The sequence below is a fragment of the Cinclus cinclus genome, chromosome 19 (assembly GCF_963662255.1).
Source record: "Cinclus cinclus chromosome 19, bCinCin1.1, whole genome shotgun sequence".
NCBI classification, from domain to species: Eukaryota; Metazoa; Chordata; class Aves; order Passeriformes; family Cinclidae; genus Cinclus; species Cinclus cinclus.
The window spans coordinates 2,396,319-2,419,712 of NC_085064.1; the positions used below are offsets into that span (position 1 = coordinate 2,396,319).

General features: G+C 41.2%; 1 protein-coding gene across 1 annotated transcript in view; it reads right to left on the reverse strand.

The window, feature by feature from the left end:
* Positions 1–355: 355 nt before the first annotated feature.
* The window catches only part of CAMSAP1 (calmodulin regulated spectrin associated protein 1), a 31,908-nt gene continuing 8,869 nt past the window's right edge, over positions 356–23,394 (reverse strand). The window contains exons 2-19 of the mRNA XM_062505445.1: positions 22,960–23,122; positions 14,274–14,536; positions 13,931–14,092; positions 13,246–13,326; positions 12,250–12,282; positions 8,885–9,026; positions 7,781–7,920; positions 7,584–7,680; positions 6,988–7,165; positions 6,327–6,421; positions 5,891–5,975; positions 3,077–5,513; positions 2,257–2,393; positions 1,957–2,165; positions 1,769–1,871; positions 1,305–1,420; positions 932–1,050; positions 356–658 (exon numbers count right to left, since the gene is read on the reverse strand). Coding sequence (XP_062361429.1) covers positions 356–658; positions 932–1,050; positions 1,305–1,420; positions 1,769–1,871; positions 1,957–2,165; positions 2,257–2,393; positions 3,077–5,513; positions 5,891–5,975; positions 6,327–6,421; positions 6,988–7,165; positions 7,584–7,680; positions 7,781–7,920; positions 8,885–9,026; positions 12,250–12,282; positions 13,246–13,326; positions 13,931–14,092; positions 14,274–14,536; positions 22,960–23,122 — 4,863 coding nt within the window. The remainder of the gene's footprint in view (positions 659–931; positions 1,051–1,304; positions 1,421–1,768; positions 1,872–1,956; positions 2,166–2,256; positions 2,394–3,076; positions 5,514–5,890; positions 5,976–6,326; positions 6,422–6,987; positions 7,166–7,583; positions 7,681–7,780; positions 7,921–8,884; positions 9,027–12,249; positions 12,283–13,245; positions 13,327–13,930; positions 14,093–14,273; positions 14,537–22,959; positions 23,123–23,394) is intronic.

A 23,394-nucleotide genomic window follows, 5' to 3' on the forward strand; every position in this document is an offset into this window, starting at 1 on the left:
ATGAGGTGGAGAGGAAAGAGAATTAAATTATTCCCAATTTGTACCGATGAAAAGCTTCAAGTAAAAGGAAAATCCATTTGTTCAAGATCTTGCTACATGCACAGTCCCTCATCAGCTGAAAGCCACAGTAGTTAGCATTGGGTGTAACAGCAGATTGATCATTCATAAAAAAAAAACCCACTGGCAACGTTCCTTCATCCTCAAGAACTTGCATCCACGGTTCTCCGTCCCGAAACCTCTTACAAAATGGTGGTCTATGGTTCTGCACATTTCATACCAAACTGGAGGAAAATGGTAAACGTGTCTTGTCTCAATGCAATCCCAGTGAGCCAACCTTCTCCCCAGGAGCTGGGTGTCATTTCCGAGTCTGGCTCTTCTTTGGCACCGCGGGTCGCTTGGCTTGCCACAAGTGGTTGTGGATGGTGAGAGCATCCACGCTCACAGACATGGTTTTGGCTGGGATCACATTAAACTGTTTTCTGTCCGAGCTGTACTTATAGAGTTTATCAATCATTTTCTTGGTGATGCTTTTTGGCCCTGTCCCAGTGAGCTTGTAGATCTCCTCGGTGTCGGGGTAGTAGCAGTAAAGTGCTCGGAACTGGCAGCCGGCGTCGCGGAACAAGATGATGTAGTGGTTGGCATCACACTTCTCCAGTTCCTGCAGCAAAAACAACCAGGTACAGGGCTTGTTCACAGGGAGAATCATGCCAAGCTTTAAGCTCAATAGCTGTTCCTCTTAATGTAATTTTCCAGGTTTATAAACCTAAAAGCGGAACTCTAAATACAGGATCGTGTTTTCCGCGTGGAAAGTAAAAAATGCTCTGACAGCCACATTTTAGGAAATGGAATTCACACTACACAGCAGTGGTATTATGAAATCAGCATTACAGACCCACTTGATTGAGAGTGCATTAATAATTTTAATGTTTACCTCTAATATTGAATTCTTATGTGGTTCATTCACTTTTCCAGCAAGACAGCAGTGAGATATAGCATTGTGGATAATAGGTTTGTTGGATTTGCTGCTGGGTTCCTTAAATAATTTTGGACCTAAGGAAGAGAAATAAGTAAAAATTATCTGCCTGACATTTATGAAGATTTTCATTTAAAGTGGAAAAAAAAAGAAAAACACCCTCATTTTACTAGGATGACTTACTTCTAGAGATATTAAACACAACAAAACACACCTGACAACTTCTCAAAAATAACATGAAACACATCACAGGTTCTCCTGACCTGGTATTCATAATAAATGAATGAAACAAACTAAAAAAAAGCAAAGGAAGCTGAAACAAAGCAGGCACCTGTGTATTCTGCCACTGAAGCAATAGAAGATGCTGTGGAAGCGTTCTCCCAGTCTCTCTCTGTGTTTCTGCTGGGATTTCTGCTCAGAATGGGTAAGGACTCCATTGATTCAACTCTGGGAGGGAAATAAAGAAAAAAATTATATGCTAAGGTTTTGGGTTTTGTCCCTGCAATCTCACATAAATGCTGCTGTCCCTGAATGGAACAGATTATTCTCCCTTATCCTCCTCAGAACAGTCAGATTCTTCTTGCCACAAATCAAAGCAAAACTCTGACTCCTCTGGGAGAAAATAAAACAAAATTGCAAGTTTGTACAGAACACTGCAGTTGGCAGCCACATAAAGCAGATGAATTCAGCAATGCTGATTGTGCTCCTCTGCCAGTGAGGTGAAACAAGCAGCACTGAAACCCAAAACTGTTTCAAGCCCCAGGAGCAGAGAAACCCAAGAGAAGCTGGCTGTACCTCTGTGAGGGAGTGCCACCAGAGTGAACACTTTCAGGCTCAGTTGTTGCTGCTGAGGCCAAAGACAGGCTGGAACCAGACTGAGCACTGCTCAAATTATCAGCTACAAAACAGGAGAGAAAATGTCAGACACTTTTGGTGGCAGCAGATTTGAAACTCAGGGAGAGCAACTCAATGCAGATTCTTACGTGTGGAAGAGCACTTTGTGCCTGAATCACTGTAAGATTCCTCACGATGAACAGACTTTGGCCTGGGTTTTTTGGGCTTGGATTTGGGCTTCCCAAGCCCTTGCTCCTCCAAAATTTGCTGCTGTTTTTTCCTTAGATACTCCTGCTTGATGAGTTCTCGCCGAGCCTTCTCCTCTTCTTTCCGTATCCGGTCCTCCTCGGCTTTGCGGCTGCCAGGGGAACACGAGAACGGTGCATTCAGCATGGAACAACTTCCTTATCTTTACAAACAAAGAGAAATTCTTTTCTGGGCATCATTACCGAGCTTCATCCCTTTTTTGTTCCACCTCAGCCTCCAGCTGCTGCTTCCTCAGCCGAGCCTCCTCGGCCTTGCGCTGTTGTTTCAGAAGGAACGCCGCACGTTTTTTGGCCAGCTCATCCTCTGCCTTCTGTTCATCCTGCAAAATCCAAAGGGATGGAAATTTTAAAGAATAGTGGACAATATATTAAGGTGGACATCACAAGATTGCTGACGATTCCAGGAAAATTTGAAGAAAAACTATTACTTTTGGAAATCTTTATATTTTTAGGATTGTTGAGTGTAAATCAAAACCTCTTATTGCTCAGGAAAAAATGAAGAGACAGTTTTAGTGTCCCCTTAAGCCTGTGAGGAGAAAAAAAAAGGGGCTCATCTTACTCTGACTTGTTTTTAAATATCTTTCATCATCACAAAACCTTCTAGACCTGCAAAGTACAATGCAGCTATGATGTGATCCAGGATGGACACCACGAACAACCCTAACGCAGTGACAATCAGTGAAAATTAACCAAACTACAAAGATCCCAGAAGTTCAATTCCCTGAGATTGAGACTAGTTTGACTTTCTTGAAACAGAAATTAAAAACGAAAAGTATCATCATGTCAGCACATTTGTGGTATTGATAATAATCATGTCTAAGCACAAATTAAGACACTGAATGTTTTGAGAGATCTCTCTGTTTTTCCAAAAGAAATTGTTTTCCAGCGTAGCTTTTTTATATCCAAATACTGCAACCAATGAGGGCTGTGCTCCATCAGGAGGCTGGGAAACACCAGTTCTAACGTGTAACAGGGACCAGAGAGAGAAAGGTAACACATTTACCTTGAAGAAAAAACCCACACCAGACTTCTGATCACCTTCACTAATCATATCCGTGGAGCTATCCTGGTTGTCAAGTTCTCCTTCATCTGGAGCTTTTAAATCAGACAAATCTACTTCAATGAGATTAGCCTTGCTTCTCAGGGGCTCATCCACTGGGACATTTTCTTTTCCTGAGCCATCAGAAGAATTCAACCCTGTTTCCTTGAAGCTGTTATTCACCTCTTTGCTCATTTCAGACAGAATATTTTTATCTTTGGAGGTGGAGAGAACAAGTGCCCTTTGATTGCTCTCATCATGAAGTCTATAGGTATCAAAGAAGCACTTCTCTTGGGAACCACTTCCATGATCAGGACTGCTTTCCAATCCCACTTCCGTGGGTGTCTTTGCCAAGCTATTGGGTGGGAAAGGTCTCAGGTGTGGAAGGTTTTCTAGGCTGGGTGTTGGGGTTTTAACACGTGCTGAATTCTGCTGCCTGTCCTTAGGGACTTTCAGCTCTGAAGGCCTTCCTGGTCTGGGAGTCCTTCCTTGGCCGAGCCGTGGCGGTTTCCGCAGGCTGTTCATTCCAGTTGGAGACAGGGGCTCAACAAAATGAATCGAAGGTTTCACCTTTTGGTCCTGAGAGTTACTTCTGGTTCCTGGGGTTGGCACTGTCGGAGATTTCATGAGCAGCTCCTGCTGCTGGGAAATCTTTAGGATGGCCTGCTGCAGGGTGCTGATTGTTTCATTCAGCTTCTCGATAGAAAGATCACATTCATTTATATCTGCTTCAGTTACGTTGTCTTCTAGGAGAGCAACAGAAATAATTTTACTTTTTTCCAAATCATGTATAGCAGCAGGGTCTTTTGGTTTGTGTTGCTCAGCAAAGGCCAGGCTCTCCTGCATTTTTACTTTTGCTACTTCTTGAGAATCGTTGATCATTTCTTCTCTCTCGTCCTCTTTCACAAGAAACTCCTCAGATTTGGAACCCAAAGAAACTTCATCCAAATCTTCCCCGTTGTGCTGAGAATATTCTTTTGCAAAATGTTCTGGTTTAAGAGGTTGTGGACCGTCAGGAGATTTCCCTTTCTTAACAACATGCAGGAAAGCTGCCTTGCCCAGTTTTAGTCTCTGCCTTGCTGATAAGGCTTCCATCTTCTTCTTCTGAGCCTCTATGGCCCTGCGTTTCTCTTCCAGCTGCATATGGAGCTGCACCAGCTCTGAAGCTAGAAGATTAACATTGTCTTTGTTCTGCCTGTTGGGGCTCTGCTCTCGCTTTTGTTTCCACGTGGTCAGTGGTGCTGGGCAGCTTTCTGACCCATCTGGGGTGGTTTTTTGGGAGCTACTCGTGCTGGACTTGGTCTCGTAGCTGTTGAGCCTCTGCAGTTTCCTCTCTGCAAAGCTGGTCATGCGGACACTGCCGCTGGCCATGGACACGCTGCTCACCTGGGAGATGGTGCTCAGGCAGGGGCTGGAGCGACCGCTGGCATCGTCCTTGTCCTCGTGCTCTTTCACCTTCATGTCCTCCTGCAGCTTGGCAGATTCCTCCTCACCGATGTACTTAGTGACTATGGGATGGTTGTCCATGACCACCAAATCCTGGTCAGCATCTTCCACGTCCAAGAGATCAGGCTCTGAGTCCTGTCTCACCATAGTCCAGGTTGTGTCCTGAACGTGCAGGTTGAGACCTTTCCCATAACTCACATTGCCTTTACTTGTTACCTCATCATCAGGTTTAGCAGCATGAAGAAAGAATCCTCCAGTGGACAGCTCCTGAGAGGAAGGATCTAAACTGCTACTAGCCAAAGGTCTGGAAGCTTCTACACCAGCTTCCCCCATGGCCACTGCATCTGCAGAACTGGGATCTGCAACTGGAGTGAAATCAGAGCTAGAAATTGGAGTAAAAGTCCTATTGAGGTCATGCTCACCATGGCTGCTCGTCGCTTTCTTCCGGAGCAAAGACAAGTGTCCTTCACTTAACCTCTTTGTTACAAAACTCCTCTGTTTCCCCTCCCCACACTCATCCTCTTTATTGATGACCTGTTTCTCCTTGGCTGGCTTCAGCACCGCAGGCATTAAAGGCTCCAGGTAAAAGCTCTCGGGTTTGCTGTCCGAAGGGTCGCTGTTTGTTTTTGGAGACCACGCTGTGGCCACTATGCTGGGCACCCTGGCTGCTGCACTCTGCACCTCAGGGTCACCACGGTTTGGCCTTTCTTCAGATCTGATGATTGCAATGAGCTCTTCATCTTCATCCTCCATTTCTACGTTGTTCAGCAAGCTCTTCCCGTTAGCTTTCACTGATGGAGGGTGGGGCTGATTTTTGGGAGTTACATTGACAATGTTGGAAGCAAGACTGTCCTTGCTGATGGATCTGGCCAGGCTAATGCTGTCACCAGAGCCAGGGTCCACATCAGTACTGGCAGAATGATGAAGGGCAAATGGTGGTGGCTGAGACAGAGGCCTAGAAAAGATAAGAAGATTCTACTGACACTCAAGCACGACAAGGTACAATTTGTTGAAATAAAGACCATGATACAGACACCTAAAACTGTTGTATTATTTTAAAAATGCATCCTGTATCACACCAGCAAGACCAAGCAGCAACTTCAGACACTTCCATTTTCAAGAGCACTTCCTGAATGTCACATCTGACGTATTTTCAATTGCAAATCTGAAATCAGTCAGCCCTGAAAGCGCACATTAGGAGAAAACAAAATTAAGTGACTGTCAGTGCAGTTCTAGGGCAGTGACACCACATTATCACAATCAAATTGTCACAGCATCATCTCCTCAAGCAATGCTGTAATAAATAAATAAATAAATAAATGCCTCCCTTACCTGGGTTTCCTCTCCGGCCATGCCAGGACTGCCCCTCGTGGCTGCCCATCAACACGGGTCAGAGAATTCGAACGGTGCCGATGGCCTGAAATGGTTTTTAATTGATAACAGTTTAGAAACAGTCTTTAAACCAGCACTTTTACCTCATTTAATAGCAAATATAGAAACAGAATCAACTCCTTCCCCAACAGATGGCAGCAGAAAACAGATTTGCTACAGCTGCCAGCAGACACAGTCAAAACCTGAAAAAAATTAAAATTCACTAAGTTTCTTAAAAGATCTTTAAGATTTACTCAATCAACATGCTCACCCACTTGTGTTACTGCAGAGTAATTAAATTCTAAATACTTTATAGAAATTAACTTATATTTAAATTAATTTTTTATTGACATTGAGAGTCATTGCCTGTTGAAAGGCAAATTCCAGGCAGACTTACCAGGGCTGTCTTCTCCCTGTAAAGATTTTTGTTGTTTTTGCCTCAAAGGCAGCAGTGGATGGGAAGGGCTGAAGGCAGGGCTTCCTCCTTTGCCACTAATTCAGAAAAGCAAAAAAATTAATTGCTACAAATAATTTTTATTTTCTGTAATCAGAAAAAACATCCAATTGTGAAGTTACACTGGTAAGTTACCCTCTTAAAAATTAATGATATCATGTTTTAAAGAAGTTCCTTAAACAGATGTTTTTCATGTGTAACAACACAAAAGCAAACTAATTACTTGAAATTAAGCTAAGTTTCTAAACACAGTAGATTTAAGATGTAAATAGTAAATTCAAGACAAAGTAAAGGCTGAAATAACTTAGAGGTCACCATGAAATTTATGGCAGCTGAAAACCCTTTTCATTAACCTTCCTGCACGGAACACGTTGAAGTTTGTTTTCACAGAAGCCCACAGTGGGTTGGGTTGGAAGGGATCTTAAAAGCCCATCCAGTTCCAGGCCCTGCCATGGACATGGACACCTCCCACAAGAGCAGCTTGCTCCAAGCACCCTAAGGTCACTCAGTTTGTGACAAAATGACAACAGTTAGCAGCACAAATCCCCAGGTTATCCCAACAGAAGCATCAAGTGAAGGTGCAACAACATGAAGACAGACTCACAGGTAGTCAGGCTCCTCAGGGTGCAGGTAGTACCTGCTGCAGGCCTCAGGGGCTGCCTGGGCTGGGGGCTGCAGCTCTGCTGGGCTTGGGCTGGCAGGAGTGGTCAGGAAACTGCGTTTGGTGGCGTTGGAAATGGGGACAGGGGGCCTGCTGCTCTTCTGCTGCATCACTGCCTTGACTGGGCACAAAGGGACAGCATCAACACAACTCACAGGGGTCAGGGAAGGAGGACAGGAAGATTTCAGATTGCAGAGGGTAGAATGGAAAGCTTGTCAACAGTGTAAACTGAACTATAGGTCTTTATTTAAAATATCTGTCTTCTGGTGAGCTCAATGAAAGTTACAAATTAATAATTAATTAGTGGGTTTAGGGGGGGAATTACCTGTTCAAAAATTATCCATGCAAAAAAAAGTTAGAATTCAAGTGGATCTAGGGATGATTTTCCTTCTACTTTACTGCTTTCCAAAGATTCCCAGCAAGAATAAACCTTGGGTAGAAATAAAGCTTCAAAGGAAACACCCCTAGGCAACAGTTTCACTGCAATGTAAGAATTTTCTAAATAACATGTTAGCAGTTATCTGTGGTTACAAACTTACCATCTTTTATTTCCTGGATATCTCTTGGTTGTACAAAGTCTGGTTTGACATTCTCAAACCACCAGAAGAGTTCTGCAATGAACACCATGACATTAGGCTGAAACAGAAAAAAAAGGAAAATTACACCTCACATTAGCAAAACACTCATGATTTACCCACATTTTATTGAAAAAGATATCTTTTGTTGTGTTTCTTACCTTTAAAACCAAAGGAGCATACAACATGTCCTCCAAGGTGAGGTAAAAGCATTTGTTTAGGTACTCATTTGAGAATTCTCTCAAAAGCTGAATGTTATAGAGGCTGTCTGCAATTGATGTCACCTCCTTCAAACAGATATCTGGGAAGGGGAGAGGGTCAGTAAGTTCTGGCAGTGTCCCAAGGGATCACCCTTCCACCCCCACCTCACAGAAACACTAAATACAGGAACTCACAGACTCTGCACCAGCACTGGATATTTACTGGCTACCAGTGACATTTCTCTATCTGCTCAGTACCAGAGGGACAGGAAAAGGAGGGAGAAAACCACAGACAACAGCATCAGCTCTGCATTCATTTTAGAATCCACGGGGGATTCTGTTTATCACAGCCACAGAAAAGGTAAACAGGCTACAGAGAACACACAGAATGACAAAATACAAAAGCAATTAAAACCAGACATCTTGATCTGCACATAATAAAGGGTTACTCCTAGGATTCACAGTGCTGGTTCCTTCTGAAAACACTCAGGAGCTCTGCAAGGTACAACATATCTGAGAATTTAAAAACCAATACAAAATGTTGATTTGCAGAAGTTAGTGCAACAAGGACATTGATTTATTAAGGAAAACATTTCCTGAGGAAGACAGCTCAAGTTTTGCAATGCTCAAGAGTGACAATTTCTGCAGATTGAGAGCAACCATTTCAAAATCTAGATTTTAAAATGCCAAGCTATGCCAAGAAAAACACGAGAATTATCAGCTAACACTGGTGGACATGTACTCCATTTTTATAGCATTGAAACCAAGCTCAGTTATTTGAGCAAAGAAAGCCACATCATTTAAAACTAGAAAAGAAAGGATTCTTTTGTAGCTCAAAATATACAGAATATACTCTTCTAAATAGTTAAGTAAAAACAAACAAGATCCAAGAGAGGTTATTTTTTCAGATGCAGATTCCATATGTGACCTGCCTCCAACCTGCCATAGTCCACTACCTTTTAAATGTGCTGCAGTTTTAATTTTTTTTGTATTTCTAGTTGAGCTTTCAAAGCCTGAAAGCCTTTTATTCTTTTTTTTTTTCCCCTCAAAACCTTTATTACATACCATCCAGTTTCATTTGCTCTGGACAATAATAGTGAATCACAGCTAGAAGAGCAGCACCATCACTACCATCCTTCATCAGATCTTCCAGCACAGGGAAATAGGGTAACTGCCTGCTGGAGAGGTGGTCCCTTCTGTAACGCACCTACAGAGAGAAAACAAGGGTTCACATCATGCTGAAGAGGCAAAAAAAGCCATAAAATCCCCAAAAAAAGAAAAAAAAAAAAAAAAAAAGGAATGTGTGTTAAGCATTGAAAACTCATTTCGCTGGATCCTTTCTGCCATTCTGCCCCAAGTCAAACCCAGCTGACAGAGCTGTGCTTTTCTCCCCATGGAAGCCAATTGTGAAGGAAATGTTTTTTCACTTTTAATCCTGGAATGGTTTGGGTTGGAAGGGACCTTAAGGATCATCTAACCCAACCTCCTGCCACGGGCAGGGAACATTCCACTAGGGCAGGCTGCTCATCTGCCATTCAGTCTCCTCATGCCCTGCAGTAATCCATGCTGCTTCATTGACACATTTTAACTTCTTGTCATCAATTTAACTCAAGACCCTTCCATACAGATGCTTGAATGCAGCAGATCCAAAGAAAGAGAAGTGTGGAGCTACATAAAAACACTTAAAGCTTGGGAAAAATGAAACACAGCAAAAGTAATTCTGATGGGCTGGTGATCTCTCATACCTTACCCACATCCATGGATTTGCTGTCATGCCCACAGACAGCAAACTTCTCTCAGAGAGAACCAGAACATGGCACATCTGTGTGCAACACAAGTGTTGTGCAAAAATAAAAAACACAGCCTTTTCCAACAGTCAGAGAGGAGGAAGCTTTGACATCCCCAGCAAAACTCTCCTTGATTTACTAGAGATGAAAATCGAGCTCTGGTGCAAACCACCCTGCAGCCCTCAGGGAATTTGGAGCTGCCAAAGCCAGTCAGCTGAAGAACAGATCTTGGCATTGCTTCTTGCAAGTGTTGCAAGTTCCAGGGTTGCTGTTTGCTGAGCATTCACACACTATGGGAGGCTGTGTCTAAACTGAGCAGCAAAGCAGGTGGGAAAGCAAAAGCAGAATGCACTGCAGGGCCTGGCAGAAACACCTGGCAGTGCTGGGAAAACATCCCTTGGACACTTCAGGGCACTGACAGCACTGGGACTGAACAGAATCTCTTGTCTGCTCTGCAGACACACCAGTCACACACTGAATCATCAGAGGAAAGCTGGGTTTTACCAAAGGCATCCTACACTTCCCAGGCCAGCCTGGGAAAGCTCTACACACATACACACTCCTAGGTGTCAATTTAGGATGGCACAGGCTGTGAAAAAATCTGTTCAGAGCAATGAAGATCACTTGGAGCAACGAGAACCAGTTTCTTCTCTTTATTTTGCAAATGCTAAGCTAAGTTTCCCAAGGAACTCAAAGCTATCTCTGCATGCTAATGCTATTTTTCCTCTCCTTTTCCCAGGTGCAAATTGGGTTTTTCCCCAGCCTGGAGCACTCCACGAAGATGTAATGGAATGGGAATCATACTGTACCACACGAGCATATTCCACTGGTTCCAGCATGCAGTGCAATAGGGCATGCATCAGATCAGGCTTACACAGAGAGAAACAGTGAGATATAGGATGATGATTATTCAAACAAGAAACAAATCAAAGGCATCAGCAACATCCATTATGCACTAGAAATGTGGTTGTTAAGTCTGGTAGAATAAGTGTGCACACCAAGGTAAACTGGTTAGCTTGAAAGGTTCAGCATTTATCCACTCCAAGTAAGCATATTTTAAAAAAAAACCCTTCAGAAATACTTTTTCAACTTTAATTCCTCTTGTAGTTAAAGTAGATACAAATATTTGTTTTCCAATAAGTTTAAATGGAATTCAAATCAATGACAGTCAATACCAAGAACTAAAATCTGTAAAGATTCCTTGTTTCTTTTGGCTTTGGTGAAAAACCCCACAAATTTATCAAAGAGAGTTTTTATGGACTTAATGTAATTCCTTATTTTTTGCTCAGCTGTTATTCTCTTAACCTTCTAGTCTTTTATACTCAAAATTCTGAATTCTTCTTTATTTTCTAAGCTGAGTGTTGTGGTTTGTAACGCTCCTGCCCATGCACACAGTGAATGACATTTGCATGCAATAATTGCAAAAATGGTGCTACTGGAATAGAGGTAATTCTGTATTAAAAAAAAAAGCCCAACCAAACAAAAATCACAAAATAAAAAAAGCACAGAATTAACAGGATCTGACAACTTTGAGAACTGCAAAACCCACCAGTAAACCATTAAAATCTAAGTGGACTAGAAGTGAAATAACCTTTGTTTATTCCTTCTTTTAATTTCAGATGTTTAAAGTTTTTACTCCAGCCCACAGATTTGGTTCAAACAAACAAAGGATTAGGAGGCTGCAGTGGGACTGAGCTCTCTGTGGGAAGACTGCCTGATCACACCTGCCTTTTCCAAGTGCTCTGCCCTTAGGAATTAACAACTGAGACAACAGCTCATCTTCCCAGAGAGAAAATGAGTAACACCAGCTCCTGCAAGGGCAGGAGAAAGGGCAACAAAGCTAAGGAAAGCAAAGGAACAAAGGAAAATCTTTGCAAGTTGAAATAAACCCAGAAAACTCTGACAAAAGAAGTCAGGATTTCTAGAAGCAGTTTTGATGTTTTGTTTGGGGTTTTTTTAACATATAGTGGAATTGATATTCCAATTTCTCACTTCAGCACAAATTAAAATCAGTAGTTTGTTCCAATGTCCAAACTGTCTTCCCTCCCCCTGTGCCAGCTCCAGGCTCCTCAACTGAGCACACAACCCCAGACTGTCCCACCAAACTGGTGTGGCCAATCTCCTGCCCCACCTCAGTGAGCAGCAGTGCTCTGGCTCTGACAGATTTACAAATCTGCACCAGAGCAGGTGCAGGAGCAGTGTAAGAGCATTATTTAAGCACAAACATCTGAGTATCTTAACTATGGATTCCAAGATTAGGCAGCCATTTAAGCCACCCAGCTTTTCTCTCACCTCAGTGCTGTCATCAGTTCCTACTTACAACCAAACCCAGCAAATGCAACCATTTCAACTGGTAATTTTCTAGTTGGTTGTTGTTTTTTTTTTTTTTTTTTGGTTTTTATTTCTACTCCACCTCCCTCACTCCTGCAGTGTGGAAACAATTTGGAGATGCTGCAAAGTGAGTATGCTGTGTGCTGTACAGTATGCAAAAAGCATGAAAACAAAGCCTGATGACCCCAAAAGCTCACACAGGTGTTTTTCAAAAAGCAGCTGAGAAGCATTGGAATGGAAGCAAACACTCTGAGGAAGTTTAAAAAGCCATGATTTTGTGGATGACAACTGGTGTAAAAGTAGTTCACTTACAGGTACTAATTTCCAATACCATTTGGAAGGAGACTGCTCAGGAAGCAAGGAAAGGAATGTAGGAATAGGAAAGGAACATCAGCAATGCAAGTTAAAAGCAGTAATATTTAAATGCACTTCAGCAATAAACACTTTCATATTTCAGAGGGCTTGTAGCCCAGAAATTTAGATTTAGATACTAAAATGAGACTCAAAAGCCAACAGGGTCAAATACTTCAAGAGATCCTTCAGAGCACAGATCAACTTGTAAATTAAGCAGCTCTTTTTTGCTGAAGGATATTATTTTCCATAAAAGGCACATAAAAAACTTTGCCACTAACATGAAAATTAAACAACTGTGCCTTGTTCATAGGTCACACTTTGAGCCTTATGCCTAAAAGTGCCAATTTGAGGAAAGAATATGTTATTTATAATTTCTCTTAAGGTTTTATAAAATCACAAATTGGGAATTCAGATAGACATTATGTTGGGGAAAGACGTATTTGACATTCTCCAGAAATGAAAGTGTGCTATGTTTTGCAATATTAGTGCATTGTGATATAATTTCAGGGGAAAAAAGCTGGAAAAAAGTACAAACACACACATATAACATTTGAATGCCAAGAGTATCCTTCCTGGACAGAACCTGAAGAAGTCCCTAAATACACATTAGACAACCCATGCAAAAAGAATATGCCCCAAGAGCTTTCAAAATATATAACATATATTTTTGGGCTGTGAAAGCTGAGTCATATTTACCCACATACAGTTGATACAGGTTATTTTAGTTGAAACAAGTTGTTTCCATCCTACTGAAACTTAAAGGAAAGTCAGAAGATACAACTGGGCTTCAAAGGCAAGGAGGGTCATTGATGACAGAGACAAAATTAACTGCATGCAGAAAATCTCACTTTTGAGGATTGGAGCCCTCACACTTCTCTGACAAAGAAAATATTGCTATTTAAATGCATTGATCATCAACACACAATATCACAACTGAAGACAAATTTGTTTTACCTTTTGATGCCCTGGACTTTCCATTAGTTGTTGTTTTAATTTAATCTCTTTCTCTGTTATCTCTCTCATTTTAAGGTTCACCTAAAAGGGCATAGCATGGAAAATTAATTAAAATACACCTGGATATTTTTCCACAAGTGTCCTTCTTACTCCTGTTACTTAATGGTCAATTCATGCTACAAACATAAAAAGTTCATAGAAAAACATGGTACAGCAGTTTTCTAGACCAACTCTCTATTATCAGTAGCTGAAATCACAATCCTGAGTTTGCAAGGACACATTCTCTTTGGAAGGTGACTCTTGTCTCGCAAAAGAATTAATTTAACTGCAGCCCTTGGAAAAATTTCAGCATTTCTGTTAAATGTTCCATCTAGTCAGAGTTAAGTCCATCCTCTTGTTTAGTATGAAACAGTGCTTCACCTAAAATCCCCACTAACAAAAAAACACCCCATAACAACTTGTCTGAAAATAAAAAATACTGTAAAAATTGGATTCTTTAAGTCAGCTCCTGATTATCTTGTTTATTTTTAAGTTTACCAGCTTTATTCTTCCCTAAGAAAAACAAGTTGCAAAAAGAGACTATAGAAATGCACAAGTAAGAAAGCAAGACACGCGTCAGAATCCATTTAAAAAATCTGAAAAGTGACAAGAAAAGGCAGGCAGGATTTCCCAAAGTAAATTTTACCTTGTTAATCCAGAAAACCATGGCATCCTCCAAATCATAGGGCAGTTCTTTTGAGGCACTGAATGTAGAAAAACGCTTGACACTGGCAACCACCTTCTCAATGCTGATCATTTCTACAGTGTAGGCCATCATAAGAGCATCAATCATTGCCATGTGAGAACTCTGAAAGAAGATAACACAGAGGATTGGAAAACAAAATCCCTTTAAAAAAAAATAAAAAAAATCCTACGTTCTAACTGTACTTAAAACAAAACATTCCTAAGGTTAACGACCTAGAAATTAAGAGCTATTTTAAATAGCGTTAAATAAAAGGAGGCGATTAGGTGGATTTAATTAAGCAAACCATTTTGATTGGTGCAGAGCCCAGATCAGAGTCAGCCACAGGTGTATCATCGCTCTCCATGACGTAAATCCCCTTCCGAGCCAGCGCCTGCATCACGGACTGGTGTCCCTGCAGAGCTGCCACCTGATCCCCCTTGAGGATGAGGCTGCAGACCCGGCAGTAGAGCTCACTGGAGAGCAGCAGTTTGATCACAGGGGGTTTGATGTGCTCCTGCTCGTACTGATCGATGTAGAACGGGTCCTTCAGCTCCTCCGGGACGTTGTCTGCAGCACGACAGAGAACAGACACACCCAAAAGTGATGGGCGAGGGTTAGTGACTCCTGTTTTGTTTGGGATTGGGTGTTTTGTTTGGGACTGGGTGTTTTGTTTGGGATAGGCGTTGTTTAGATCACCGGTTAAAGGGGGTGTCAGATGGGTGAGGTTTGTCCCTGTCTTCAAAGCAAAATCCCAAAGCATCCGTGCACAGCAACTCAACAACTGCGAGGCTCTGTCATCAAGAGGGGCCGGCCAGTCTCAAAACCAAGCCACGTGTTCTTTGGGTTTTGGCAATTCAGAATGAAAAGACCAAAATATCTGACTGAAATCTTGAATATTTTTTACAAACCAACAGGTGAGCTGATTATCTATTTTTCTTGTCAAGAGTGTGAAACTATTGCAGCTTTCAGCCTTTAAATAATTCAAGCCTAGGAAGCAAAACCACTCCATTTGGATTAAGCAGGAACTTTAAACCCAGTCTAGAACTGAACTTCTTCTGCCTTGGCCCAATTTCCACAACTTGTGTTAGGATTTTATCAAACTGAGTCTAGACCCTGAGTGTAGAAATTTAGAAAAAGTTAAAATTAGCAAGGCAGAAGCCTCACCATTGCACACCACCATAAACACATTTAACATAAACACATTTTTACTACTCCCCAGCACAGCTCAGAGCTGGCAGGGGAGAAAGGCACTAACAAGAACTAATATTCCAATCACTCTAAATATGTCCAGGACATCTCAAATCCATCCCAGAATAAATCCTTCTCCTCATATTGGGTAATCAGTCTGGAAGCTATTGATCTTTGCAACAACTGAGCAGGAATAATGAGGGTCTGCAATTCAAAGAAAAATATTTTCTAGCCTCAAGTGTATTGTCTTAATAGAAGCCTGACATTTCCTGAATTTCAAACATGAAATTCTATCTAATGCTATCCAGTCACTCTGTACATCTCTCCCCAAATTCACTTACACAGTTCATTTTAAATATATACACCTACACTTAAAAGAATTATTAATTTGGCACCATATTTACTTTTCATTCAGCTCATTTCCAGAATAATCAAATTTTCCCATTCCAAGAAACTCCTACCCATATCTTTGAGCTGCAAAATAAACCACACAATATTTGTATAGTGCAGAGCACTTGATGTTCATAAAGAAAAGAAATGGAGACAGTGTTATGGCAGGAGCCACAAGTACATTACATCTCACTTAGATAAATTATGCAGCAAACCAGTGCTGTCCAACAGCTCCTGTGAGTCAGACAGTGCTGGCCCTCTTTTCCAAAATGGGAAGCAAGTTTAAAAAGCTTTCAGAAGTTTTTTAAAATAAAGATAATTTTTTTTTTCCTTTCTGCGACACTGAAAGTGACTTTCTACTGAAGATGGTTGGAAGAGACACAATAAAACTCCCTGCCACAACCTAAGTAGCATTTACATGGCTGTCCATTTTTAGTGAAACACATAATAAATTCAGATATTTTTAATCTTCCTAACATTAGTCAACCTGACCTAAAATCAAAGGCTGCTGCAAGCTCATTCCAATCAATGACCATTTCCAGATAGAGAACCTGAGCTTCCATTTCTGAAGACTGAAGAAAGATCCAAAATTCCAAATGCAAAGCAGCTTGTACAATTCAACATTTTGGTTCATTACAAGCAGCTACACCTTTAACAACCAAAGACACGTTGCTCTGTACTAGAATTATTTGTGAAAGGAAATAATACAAGCTCATAAAATATCCATGAAGTCATACATCTCTGGCAGAGCATTAGCACCACTCCAAATTTTAAAGGCTTTCATTAAAACAATGCCAAAAAAAACCCAAAAAACAAAAAAACAAAAAAAACCCCAAACAAACAAAAAAACCCACCCAAATTCCAAAAGTCTGACATCTGAAGCACTTGGATGAGGGGTTTAGTTCCAACACTGTTCTCCACCAGCTCCCAGGCCCTGCTGGGGCACTGAGCTGGAATTAGGCTGGAATGGTGGAAAAAGAGCCCTGAATTCTCTCCCAGACACCTCCTGCCCCACAGTCCTGATTCTCCTGGGGATTCTCCCTTCTCCACAAGGTAGAGAGACTGTGATTATTTTATAGACTGCAAGCACAGCAAGGGAAAAGGTTTATCTGCAATGCTAACATGCCCAGGAGGAAGCCAATCCATGGGATTGGGGTCTTTACACACATTATTAACACAGGAGAGGCTGTGGGAGCGTGGTGACAGGGACAGGCACACCTCCCACATCTATTTCTGATTAAACCAGCTCCATCCCAATGATTTTTAAAAGCCTTTTCTAGCACTAAATGGATCTAGTTCTTAGTGAGGAGATTCCATGTCACAGAAATCAATATGGTTTAAAAAAAAAACAAACAACCCAAAACATACAAATAAAAACCAAGAAACAAAAACCCCAGCTTGTATGGTGTCATTCAAACTGAAAGTTCAGTCAAGAAACCTGAAATCTTTTTCTTTTATACTGAAGAATCCTCTAATTCTGTGTTTCTGATCTCCATATAACTGCTTAATGATTGGATTTGGATTGATCAGGATTAAGGGTAGGACTGAGTGGGAATAACTTTTAGCACCAGGATTAATAATTTGACTTCCTACTATCACAGGAAGTTATTAATCAACATTAATCCTCCCATAATTGCTATTTATTTCACTGGGAACACTTGCCCAGGTTTATTTTTTTTACATCAGTACATAGAACACTTTTGTCTGTCACACAAAGGAACAGTCCTGTAGCTGATTTATGTCCTGACTAAAGATCTACAAAAAAAAAATGAGATATAAATACCACATCAAAGCTCAAGAGTGACAACACTAACTTTACTAATTCATTCAAATTTATTTCATGCTGGACAGAACAACAGGCACAAATAAATGGCAGGAAAACTAGCAATGCAAACAGGATGCTAAATAAGTGTATAATTCTGAGATGGAAACTTCCAAATAGAATTGATGTGGTGTACTAAATGCAGTTGTCTCAAATGGGGCAACACAGACAAAAAAAAAGGGCTTTAATTGAGAGGTGTCTTCAATATTTGAAATCTGCATCTGAAAGTGCAACTGAAGACAGTGATCTTACCTTTCACACCTGTTAATTATCCTTACCTGGAGGACAATGCCACAGAAAACACCTGCAGCACCCAGGGCTGCTCATTCTCCATCCCCCCTTAAAAATGACTAAATTCCCACACTGCCAGAAATGTCAGGAATACTTTGTCACTTTTAGAACAATTATACCCCAGAGTTAACCCAAAGCTAATCTCAATCACACACCATGGACACAGAAGCAGCCCCTGATTTCATGGACACCTTTTCTCCCCAGTTTTTATGGATCAGACAAACCAAAGGTGTCACAGGCTTTGTGCTTGCCTCACCACAGAATGTGCCAATGATCTTTTTGAAGAAAATGTCCCAGGCTTTCCAAGCCCCAGTTTCTATCAGCATCTTTTCTAACACCTTCTTTCCATGACCTATAACTGAACTTGGAGGTTAGAAAAGTTCTGTTCATTAAAACTTGAGTCTTTACACCTTTATGCCTTGGATTTTGGAAAAAATCAACGTGAAAAATTAACTTCTGAGAAATTAACACCTAAGCTGTAGCTACAAAAAATTCTGCTCCAGCAGTTTTAACAAAGGAAACCAAATTAAATCATGTCCTTATTTTTTTGCTTACAAAGAGCCTCCAATTCAATCTTTTCATTCAGCCATTCTTTTGGTCTGTTCCACGGTATCAATGAGTTCTAATATCTCAAAAGCTGTCAGTACTGAGTACAAATCATCAAGTACAAAATCCTTACACAGGATTACAAAAATAACTTAACTTGCAACAACTGTCAGAGAGACAATTATTGCCAGACTCCCCTTGCTTTAGGGGGAGGGAGCATTTCTTTATCATCTCACTCACAAAAACCTGTTCAAAGACAAGCACCTGATTATGACTCGATAAAGAAAAAAATACAGCAATCTGAACAAATTTGACTTATCCCTTGAACTGATGGGGTGGATCCACCCCAGATGTTATTTTATCTCCCAGAAGCATGAAGAACTGGTTTCACATGGAAAGGGAGCCAAGGTGCCCTGGTAAACAGCACCAAGCTTATTCAGATTCTGAGTAGGATTTCTTTAGTATCAGTATCTGCTCCCAGAATTATTCAGCACTGAGTGAATGTCCCTCAAGCTGAGCACAAACTCCACCTTCTCAGCATTAAGACCACCAAAATATAAACATTTTGTGTTGGTTCTCCTAACAGCACTGTATCCTAAAACCTGTAAGTGATCTGTAATAGGACACATAAAAATTTACATACAACAGGCAGGAAAACCCCAAGCTAAAGGCTTTGCAAACTGCTGGGAGAGTGACTGCACTTATTACCATATCTTTTGATCAAGGATAAAGCCACAATCCTGGATAAAGCAGAAGAGACAAAATAATAATTATGGAATCCTTCACCACTGTAAACTTCACACAATAATACTCTGTTTATGAAACAGGTGCTATTAAAGAAACCAATGTCTAACTGTTAATATTTGCTAAACACAACAGCTTTCTTAAAAGGATTTTTACTGTTAACCTGAGAAGGAAGCTGACAAAGACAAGCAGGGAATCCAGGGATTTAGGGAATTTAGCCCAGGAAACATCCTCACACTGCCTCTACCAACTGGTAACTGTGGGGAGCTATTACAGCACTGTAAAACCTTATTTAGCAACTGAGCTCTAAGTATTTAAAGACCAAAAAAACCTCAAACTTGCATTTCCCCTCCAATACATTCCATTAATCCTTGGCTTTCCTGCCTGCATCTTGCCAAAGGTTTCAGGCCACTCTCAGCATTAAGTCTGGAAACTATGTAAAGCTCCCAGCCCTGATAAATAAATAAAGCCCTTCAGGTCCCTTTTGAAAAATCTGAATTTTGCACAGTGTTTCACAGAACCAACAATATTTGCTATGGAAAGGGTTGGAAAGAACCCACTGCTCACAGCAAGCTGCAACACTGAGACACTTCCATATCCTTCAATACCTAAAGGTTAATATTATAGCCATGATGATGGAAATGATGAAACATAAATCAGTGCCACATTAAATCTGCTGAGAAATCAGGATTTTTCCTCGTCCTTGACTAGTTCCCCAAGTGGTACCAAATAAATCCATCCTGAGTTTGTTCTTTCCAACTGCTGCTGCTCAGAGCTTGAGGAGCTGAAGGGCCAGGTCCACTTCCCACTGCTCTGCATGGCCTCATTCCTGCTTGGCAATCAGGATCATTGCCACCACTGTGGAAAAGGGATCTCCCCATGGAGGGCTTGCCAAGCCTCCCCAGCCCTCCCAGGCTCACTCTCTGTGAGCTGAAGTTCCCCACACCCAGTGGCAGCTTTGCTCCTCAACCCTTTAAACCTTAGGAATTAGAATTCCCTGAAGTGGCTGTTTGGTTCTCATCAAAGTTTGAGGATGAAACAGCTAATTCTGGTCTAATTAAACTCCATTTCCTCCAACCACTAGAGCTAATGGGACTTAGAATCTTTCCAGGGTACAGAAGATTTCCAGATGTGCTCAGAGTGATCGTGATCCATGTCAGTACTCCCAGATTTATTTGGGGAGATGGATGACACCTTCCTTCATGCCATCCTTCCCCCCTGCTTCCTGGAATTCAGACAAACAGTTGCAGGACCTCCCTCTGGAGCCCATCTGTGCCAGCCAGGCATCCACCACAGCCAGGAGCTGCAGGTTTCCAGGAACAAACCCTCCAGCCCAACTCCTGTGCAAGAAGAGGACTTGTTTTGCAGTGTTTGTGTAGCTGCTCAGTTGTTTGGCTACCAAAATTCTCCTTTCACGGCCAGAAGGTAGGAAAAAAAAATAAAAAGAGGACTGCATCATCTTGCATCATCAAATAAAACAAAGCCCAAACTAGGAATTCAAATTATTTGTCATGAATGCTCCCAGTGATTTGTCCTTGAGGAAAAAAAAAAAAAAAACAAAGGATGAAGAGTTTTCCTATTAAAATGACATCTTAGAAGTTGAGAATTCAAATATCCTTTAACAGCAGAGAGAAAATACAGTTGCAGGTAGAACCTGCAGTGATGAATGACTTTCAGTAACAGTCTACACCAGCATCAAATTCCTGTTCTTGACCCCTTCCACTCTTCACCACGAGCTCAGCCTTACCCAGATGAAAATGAAATGCACCAGAATTTGAAGGATTAAGGCACAAAATTATGTCAATTCAGAAATCAAATCCAAATCTAACATTTCAGAAAAATATTCATTCATTTGAAGGCAGTTATGGAAACCTGGTAAGATTTACTTCAGAACAGAAGTGTTTTAATGTTACAAACAGATAAGTTTTTTTTTTTTATTACCAAATTAACCAGAAATAAGTCTAAAATAATAAAAAGTCCTCAAACCCTTTAATCTGCATAGTGAGATTTTCAATAATAAAATCACAATTGATTGTAGCTGCCCAAGACTCACTGAACAACATCCAATGTCTTAAAACTAAAACACAACCCTGAGGGATGACAAGTAATGTATTAAATTCAAGTATTATTAAAAATTATAATTACACAGGAAACCTTCTTAAACCCATCTCTCTATGAATTAAAGAGGCTTATAAATTTCCAGGGATTGTGCAATGCTATTCCAGCAGTAATGGCTAACATGTGACAGCAACTTGCAGGAGCCATTTCAAAAATCAAACTACATTTCCACAGGCCACAAAGACACACATGGACAACAATCCTCACTCGCTGGAGAAAAAAAATACCTTTTCCTATTGTTTGTGGCATTTAAATGTTGGTATTTGTAATCTGAACAAGCCTAAATGCAAGGAGAACAACTGGCAGAGACTGCTGCAGCCAGAGATCCCAGCTCTGCCACGGGAAAAAGCTGTTTTCTTTTTAGCTTTCAGTCACAGGAAAGCCAAATACTTTTCCAACTTGTGCTGTCAGGAGCATAAACAGACTTGCCATTAAGCAATTAACTGGTCCAAGAGGTTCAGACACAACCCTGAGTGCTGGAGCAGACACCACCCAGCAGCACGAGGCCACCGAGCTCTCTCTGCAGCGTAGGATCCGTGCCAGTCCCTTCCCATTCAGGATCAGCTTTCCTTCCAAACCAAGTCACAACATAAATAGTGCATCCCCAGGTCTGGAATAGCTGTTTTATCATGGATTGCTAAAAAGTTTCAGGAAACGTTCCAAACAATTCCAGTAACTGAGAAATATTTACCTCAGGAAGTGCCTGTTCTGTTCTTTGAAGTTATCAATGTTCCACTGACGCCCTCCCCAAATTCCCACATTTTCAGACATCATCTGATCCGTGGGGTTTTTCTGTCTCTTGTTGCTTGTAACAGAATACATTAAACACTGCAAACCCCACGACTTTTTTTTTATTTTCCCCACAGTCACCAAGATGAGGGGGACACTGGCAAGGCTGGAAATTTTTAAGAAAAAAAATAATTTATAAAAAAATATTCCAGCAAGGATTAATATTTAATGGCAGGAATGGACCACTTTTCTTCAGCCTTGCCACCAAGTAAGCCAGTGCTAATCCATTAAGCATATTATGAGTTTGGAGAATTAGACTTAGATTAACAGGGCCACCTCATTTTCCAAAACAAGACTCTATACATGTTTTTATGATATCTTTTGTTCTAGATAAAACAGACCTGCTAGTATTGCATCCTATTTCTTCATAATGAAGCTACTTAAACTCGAGATGTATCTTGTAAATTGAGACAGATCTAGCTCAAAACAAAAAAGCATCAGGAAAACACTGTACAAATATATTCCGAGAATATTTATTTTGCCACGTTTGACAGTAAAAGTTTATGATAATGTGAGGTTAGGAAGAACTCTTCCATCCCCTACAACCTGCTCTTTAATGTCACAGTGCCCAAATGACATCTGCTCATTCAACGTTTCTTTCCATAAAAGAAAAATGCTGCTGAACATAAACGGATTATTTTTCAGAACATTTTGAATGTAAGACCACAATGTGAAAGAAAAAAAAAAAAAAACAAACAAAACAAGTCCTAACTGAACATACAAAGGGTGTCAAGGTCCCAGCATCTGTTGGACAAGGAAGAACCTAAAGCCTGAAGGGACTTGGGGCCTGCAAGCAGTGACATAAAGCTCTGTGGAACAAAGTCTGCTTAGCTAAAGCAAGGATTTAAACATTTTGAGGCAGGCAGTTCTTGCCAAGCACCATCTGGGAGCGTTCACCATTAGGTTTGCTGATTCAGGGCATCTCATACAGTCCCGTTATTCCTGTTTAAGGTACCAGCAAAGATACAGTGCTACGAGAGAACAGGCTGCCATATCGTTGATATTTAAAACAAAGCCAAATTTAATTACTCCTGAAACAGCAGGGGAGACAGAAAAAGCAAGAACAAAATCAAGAATGACTTCTCGATAGAGGTGATCTTACCTATTCCGTAGGCTTTAGCACAGATCCATTGTAGATTAGCAGCTATTTTTGCTCTGGCTGAATCATAGAGCTCCAAAGGGACAATCTCAACTGCACTATCTGTCAGAGCATCCATTTTTCTTCTGGTACTATCTCCACCCGCACAAACATCAACATCCACCATCTAAAACAAAACAAAAGGCAGAGACTTTTACACGAGCCGACGATTCTAAAGCCACACAGGAGAGGGGCTGGCCAGGCGGCACACAACAGGCCCGACATCCTTCGGGATTTCCATCGGGAGGGCTGATGTAGCGATTCCAAACCCACAGGGAAATAATAAAGCATCGGAGCCCGGGGCGAGCATCCCTTTTTGTCAAGGGCAGGGCCCGGCTCGGCGAGCCCTCGGCCAAGGCAGCGGAGAAAGGCGCAGCCCCGTCACCTGCCGATGGGATA